The sequence below is a fragment of the Fusarium tjaetaba genome, assembly GCF_013396195.1.
Source record: "Fusarium tjaetaba strain NRRL 66243 chromosome Unknown NRRL66243_c0000350, whole genome shotgun sequence".
In the NCBI taxonomy this organism is placed as follows: Eukaryota; Fungi; Ascomycota; class Sordariomycetes; order Hypocreales; family Nectriaceae; genus Fusarium; species Fusarium tjaetaba.
In genome coordinates, this window is record NW_023501546.1 from 49213 (window position 1) to 56496 (window position 7284).

Below are 7284 nucleotides of genomic sequence, written 5' to 3' on the forward strand. Positions count from 1 at the left end.
CCTATTCGCTTACAGCTACTGTGCCTGAGAATCGCTATCAGCCAGTTGCTCTCGATATTCAGCCAATCCGTCATTTAACAGCCCAACCCATCCATCCATCCCTTCCAATCCATGCCATGGTCTCTTCTGCCGCCTTAAGGACAAACCAAACTCAAACCGATGTACCGTACATGTTGATTTGAATGCACCTTCTGCATGCCCATCTGCCCACGGGGGATTTATTTGATTCGATACCTCCTGTATAACCACTTATCAACCCCTTTTCCCCCATCCTCTTCCTCTTTTTTTCTTCTTTATCCTCTCTCCCTCACCTTACTCTTGCCCTACTCTTCAAAATCTGGGATTACCCTGTCCCTCTTACTCCCGGGTTTTCCTCACCGACAAATCCACCGCCTCCAACAAGCTTAGCTTTTCCACTTTCACCTGTTTTCCCCTCCAGCTCCAGCTGCCTCCCAGACCAAGACCCTTTTTTCTCTTTGTCCATTTCCATCAAGTGGACCGAACTCTCTGTTCCCCGGCGCCACCGCCTAGAAAAACTAACTTACGTGCTCCGTCTCTTGAGCCACAGCGAGCTAGTCCCCTGCAATTGAACCCCCGGAGGCCGCTGTACCGCAACGCTCTGGGCTACCTCTTTCAGTGGGTTATGCCGGGTACGGTACAAAGCAAGGAACCTGACCGACCTCATATTTTTCTCGGATTACCCATTTCTCATCTCTGTGTTCCCCCCCGCCCACTTTTTTGATCTCTCAAACTCACCCCCACTGCGGATCAACCTCAGCTCATCCATCCATTCCAATTCCCACCGCGGGAACCGGGAAAGCGTGAATCATTTATTCCATCGCGCTCCCTATTTCTTGTAAAGGGGATCCTAGTCCTTGATCGGATCGTATCCTTCAAGAACGGGCTGGGCATTGTGTTTGTGCTTGCCCTTGTCCTTGTATCTACCTCGTCAACTTCGTTGCGGTCTGAGTCTTGAGTCTGTCGCATTGGCAAGCATCAGCTCCTTATATTGTCCTGTCTCGTCTGTCTGTCTCATTACGATCCAGAGATAGACATTCCGACAGACAAATAGAGAGAGCTGGCCTCCTCCCTTGGACATATATCCCGCGCATCTACAGCTCTTGCTCTCACCCCGTCGCACCTTTGCGACTTAGAGCAGGAATACGAAACCTACACCGCTGCCCAACATGGCGCTCGAACAGACAATCACCATTGTTAACAACTCCGGCAAGATTATCAAGACCGTTCGTCGTCCCTTTGCGCTTGCGCTCTCCAACCTTGGCTAACAATTCCCAGGGCAAGCAGCTCTTTTCCATCTTCAAGGAAGCCCAAGGCAACTACAAAGACAAGAAGGCAGAGATCAAAGCCCAGCAGGGTGTACAGCGCTCTCAATCCTTCGACGTCAATGCTCAGCCTCAAGCCTTTCCTGTAGAACACTTTCACATCGATGATGACCGCTCCCGATATTATCCTCCTCGCGCAGGTGACCAGCGCAGCGAAGCTGGGTCACAACGCAGTCGCCGATCGCGAAGCGTCCACTCGCGACACCCCCGAGAGGACTTTGCCAGTCGCCGTGCGCTGACTCTTGATAACCTCGAGAGACACACCGAAATTTCTGCCACAGCCCCCAGCAAAGCTCCCACCCGAACTGTATACAAGGAGATCCCCATGGAGCTTGCCATGCCTCAGCGCAGCATGGCTACCTCTGCCTACGGCGCTGGCCCTATGGTCCCCCGAAACCGATCGACCGGAGAACTAGTACAGATGAGGCCGCGCAAGGAAATCGACATGGACCTCGCCTATGGAAGCGTTCCCCCCGATCTGAAGGACCGCACCGATCTGGACCCGCAGTACTATGATGAGAAGCAGGCCATGGGTCTTGTTCACCGCGTTGAGGGTCTCTTAACCGAAGCCAAATGTATCCACCATTCGGCTACAACGACAATGGCCGAGCTCCAGAAGAACCCAGACCACGCGGCGGCCGTTGCACTCTCGCTTGCTGAGTTGTCAAAGATGGTCAAGAAGACATCGCCCGCTTTTCTGGGTCTTCTCAAGAGTGGATCGCCAGCTGTCTTTTCTCTCTTATCGTCCCCGCAATTCTTGATTGGCACGAGTATCGCTGCTGGTGTCACTGTTATCTGCTTTGGAGGATGGAAGATCTTCCAGAGAATGAAGGAGGAGAAGGCGGCACGAGAGGCCCTGGCGTATGAGGGTGTGCCTATGGACCGTCCTGCACCTCTGCGCACCCAGAGCGAGTACGGTGTCGAGTATGGCCCAGGTGTCGATGAGGCCCTCATTCTTGATGACGACTTGAGTTCAATTGAGACCTGGAGACGAGGCATTGTGCCTTATGGAGAGGATGAGAGTGAAGTTGACATGGAGCTTATCACACCCTTGGCCGACAGGGAGACGAGAAGCCGTTATGGCGGGGATGATTTCGACACAAAGTCCCGCCGAAGCACAAGAACAAGTAAAACACACGAGAGTTCACGAAGTCACAAGACACACCGAACAGACGACAGCCGCCGTAGCCATCGCAGCCACAGGAGTCGTCGTGATGATGACGACAGGAGTACACGACGTGAGGATTACGCAGAGAGCATCGCCGACAGCGAGCGCAGCCATCGCTCATCAAGGAGTAAGCGATCCGAGAGGATCGAGACGAGGTCAATCGACAGTCGAAGCAGCAGCCGACGAGACGACGAATCACAAGTCACTGTACGACCCAAGGTCAACCGCAACAACAGCAACATGCTCAAGGCCCTCTTCAAGAACAAGGAGAAGAAGGAGCGCTCGCTTGTCATGGCATAACGATCTCGCGGGATTTAATACCCCCTCGTATCACACATTTTTATCTCATTTTCTTTTTTGCATATTACCCTGGCGCATTTTAAAGACCGGTGGATGCCAACATCTACGGTAGACGAGACAAAGATTTACATTACATTTACGGATATTTTTTTCCCCTTCAAGTACAGAAAGATCATGGATGGGCCAAGAAGAAATGCCCTTCCCACCAGCGATTTATTCCCTTTCGTTTTTGTTGGTTATTTCTTTTCCTTTTTATGAATACTATGAAAGATGCTCTTGCACACGCTTGAGTGGAGGTGGATTTATTGCATTACGCACGGAAGACAGATGACGGAGCTGTTTGCATTGGGTTGGGTTGGGATTTGTTTGTACTTAGGTAGCCCTGAGGGACATGTATACCAACCAATACATGAGAAGTTTTATGCTTCTTATTTGGATTGTTCAATTGTGTGCGCTTGTCTTAAGATTGTGACGTTTGTCGTGGCATTTTTTTGATGATATCAGGTTTGGTGGGGGTTTGGAAGCGAGATGTGAAGTGTCTGTCACCATGCAGATTGACGATGGATGCGTTGGCATCGCTAACATGCTTGCATTGCGTGACTTTTGCTTCGTCGTCATTGGTGCAGGGATTGCACATGACTGCCTGGCCTTTGCTTTGTGATACTTACTACGGTTTGGTGCAGTTATCTTGACTACAGTGGTGAGCAAAGACGTCTGTTTGCCTCTATGTGCTTTCCGAGCAACCTTTCATAGCCGACAGTAAGTTTGACCAAGCTAGCTTGCATAAAGTAATTGTGTTTTGGCAACTGTACGGATTGACGCGGAGCGTTTTTATGTTGTGGTGCGGCTGCTTGTGTATGCAGTGTTGCCTCAACAGTAATGCAGCTTGTTCATGCTTGCGAATCAATTGACACGAAGGAGGAATTTGTAGGATACGTGCCTAAGCAAACATGCAGGTCGGATAGTACAGCAGGAAAGTGGTGTCTTGTACTCGTGAAGTTTGTGATGATGATATGGGAGTTGTCGCTATCCTTGTCTTTGCTTCGCCCAAGGTGCCTATACGAGACATTTACTCAGCGATTGTCAGCTTGTGTATCATTCATCTGCGCAAAATGGTGTATCTGTTGGAATAAGTGACTTGGAGATGACGCGTCGACTAAAACTTGTCATCCTGTGACTGTAGTGGGTGAGTTTGTCTGTGTCCCCGTGCAAGTATAAATACCCCCTTTCTCCCCTGACACCTTTTCTTCTCCTTTACTTAACAACAACTTTATTATATATATTATACCATCGTTTCATTGATGAAGCAACCTGAGATCGACATACAAATCCCGGAACAGTATCTTCTGGGAATCTCTCGGGCAGACCATACCGGTTTCTCAAGTCAGTGATCATCACAATCAGCATCCATCTCTGTGATGGCGGCAGCGTTGCTGCGAGAGATGACGGAGTCTCGCGGACCTGAGACTCTGACTTTGAAGGCTATGAACATGTCTCGGGCTTTATATGAATGACTCTTTGCAACAAGGTGTAGCATCGGTATTAGTACGTTGTCCCATACCTTGCTTTCATGAGTACCTACACTAACGTTAACCAAGCAACCCTGGATGTCTCGTGATACCTGCTACGCGATCCTAAAACAGCAGAAGTACCAGGCTTAGCAGCAAGACATTCCTCGTTCCCCTCGCCGGTTGTAGATGCATCGGCATTGACACCGCATCTTCCACCCCATCTATAGACATCAAGAAGTGGGAATGCGGGGAAGTACGCGGGACTTCGATACTATACTCGGCCGTCATCACCAGCAACTGCGGAACCGGCAAGACTATCGTCATCTCGGGCTGGAGGCGCATCAAGGAGCTCGAAACCGACGCTTTGGTCATACCCGAAGGTAAACCTATATACAGCCCGACCATCTAGATGTCGGTGACCACACCGTTGAAGGGTGCAAGGTTCTCTATAAGCACCCGCACGGATTGTATTTCCGGCAACAGGTCTTTTTTTATATTGCTTTTACGCAGGTGAATGGGAACATGATCGACCTGCCAGACGACGATCCTAGCGCAGAGCGGCACCTGATATACTATCTCTACAATCTCGATCTCATTGGCCACGAGTTCATTTCAGAGAACGGAACTTCATTTAAGAAGAGCTATCAACAACCCAACACAATGATGCACCGAAAAAACTGCTCGAATCTGCTGGCCACAGGGCATCCTCGAAAAGTGTACAAATAGTCTAATAGCAATAAACGCTGTTATTAAGAAGCACAGTCTCACAGATGAAGGTTGGCAATTCATACTTGCGCGCTTTCATCAACCAAGATGGTGGTGACCGGTCAGATGAGTAGAGAAAAGGGATGCAGACACCAGGTTTACCATCACTTTCCATCTCCGACTATCCGGTGGGATTATCTGGCAGCGGAACTTCGTACCTACTATATGCACAAGACGACAGATGAGATCAAGTCGACATACAACTTACTTTCAAAGAAACCCCGACTCAGGTCTCCTTATTTAATTCGGGAATAGAAGAGGTTCGCAGAGGTGACTTGTTCAGCGCGAGATCTGGCGTGTAAAGCAGCACCTATGTCTAAAAGGCCTTGTATGGGATCCAAAGGACAACAACGATCTATACTACTATACAACTGCCTTAGAGGACAAATGAACAACCCCATGAACTGCCATCGTGAAGTCCTGCAACATGATCGCAGAGACCGGTAACGGCAACGGCCAAGGCCAAACTCACATCGAACGAACATACCAGTACGAGTTCGACCGCCATGTCCTGGCTGTCGACTGTATTGCTATGCGTGAGGCTAATATACGCGCCACGCAGTAAATGTGCTCCATTCATGACCTTCTGAAACGGACAGTCTGGTCTTTCGTTGACCAGCCCATGCATGGTCCTTAATGGGAGCGTTTGTGTATTTCTGGCAACTGGAGAGTATATAAATAATCCACAAAGAATTTTCAATGCATTGAATGTCATTCAAGGCATGGAATATTGTCGGCTGCTCCCTTGCGTCAAGAACATACACGACAACATCAAAAAGTCCAGCCCATAGCATATTCCTCCGCCATTTCTTACCTCACAAACCACCTTCACCATGTCTCGCTACATACAAGATAGGAATATTTTATTGTACGGGGCTCAAAAGTCCCTTATATATACCTTGTTCTGGTTGCAACCCGAATGCTTGCATAGGAGAGATCGGGAAGACAACCACCGGGGCTGCAGGAGCTCTAGCGATACAGGCCCAGCTCCGCCAGAGTCAAGCGTTTGGATATCTCCCTGTACCTTATGCCAGATATGCTTCGACAGTGCCGGCTTGACCCTTGTGGCGGCCGCGTTCCACTATGCGGGCCGCCTCGTTCATGTGCCAGTAACCTCCTGCCCCTACAGAACGCCGACTCATACAACAAAGGAAGGCTGGTCTGGCAACTCTCCACGCACATGATCATCATCGACGATATACGAAAAGCGAATCGGATCTGCCCACGAAGTAGCAATCAACAGCAGCTGCACAATGAATCTCGAAAACGGAATAGAACCCAACGACCCCAAAAGGTGAGGGGGTTACCGCATATATCCCACAAAGCAGAACAAACTATTATAGAAAATCTGGCCAGCTTCATAAGGTCCTTTGTCACGACGAGAATTTACGCTATATCAAGATCGACTCGATAGATATGTCTCATCTCGTCGATCAAAAGGCTCAATGACTGTGGTCAAGCCCTTTAATTGACGACAACAGCAAGGAGCTCCCGGCCATATGTTTGCAAATGACACAGAGGAAAGCCAGTTATCTCCGGGTTGAGCCGCAATATCACCATCCACGAGATTCACCTGGCACCCCCATCTCCCGAGAGCGGGTTTTGTGATGGCTATCGATTTCTCATATTCATTCTGGCCAACACTCGAAGTGATCTGGGCCGTCAGTCCTCACTTCTTGCTGGAAAGTCGATCTCTATACCCCAGGCGTGAGCAACCCCAGCCTCATTTGGAGAAAACCGGGATCAAATCGGCCACCTTCGTGGAGAAAGGCACCGTGTACACCACTTTCTCTCCCGGGAGAGCTCAGGAGAAGAAGAGAAGACAGGTACCGGTCGTATGAAAGCTTCCAATGATCGACATAAGCCGTTAATTTATAGACCTGCTATCATCCTATGTCCCAAAGCGCCCAGAGGAGATACGCTTATCCTCAGCCCAAAGATGACAAAGGAGTACGTTGAGGTCGGACTGATTGTCGGAGATGTCCCTGAAAAGCGCTCGCGCAAAGGTACCAAGGGTACCCTGGCCATGAGTACTGAGGCGAGTCTGAGATCCCCGAGATCACTAAGGGCCAGCATCTCAACATCAAGTCTCAGGGCAGGGTCCCCAACTCCGGGATGCGTCAGTACATAATCTGGCCTTACATATGAGCGGTATATATAAACAACAAGTCCCTATCTTTTCCTTACTATCGGTCTC

At 49.6% G+C, this 7284-nt stretch overlaps 1 protein-coding gene across 1 annotated transcript; it reads left to right on the forward strand.

Annotated features, from left to right (window-relative positions):
• Nucleotides 1-1187: 1187 nt before the first annotated feature.
• Nucleotides 1188-2811, forward strand: FTJAE_12658 (uncharacterized protein; the record flags this gene model as incomplete). The annotated part of the gene is made up of 2 exons (XM_037345726.1): nucleotides 1188-1244; nucleotides 1297-2811. 2 exons carry the CDS (start codon nucleotides 1188-1190, stop codon nucleotides 2809-2811), a joined length of 1572 nt encoding a protein of 523 aa, XP_037200318.1.
• Nucleotides 2812-7284: the final 4473 nt, after the last annotated feature.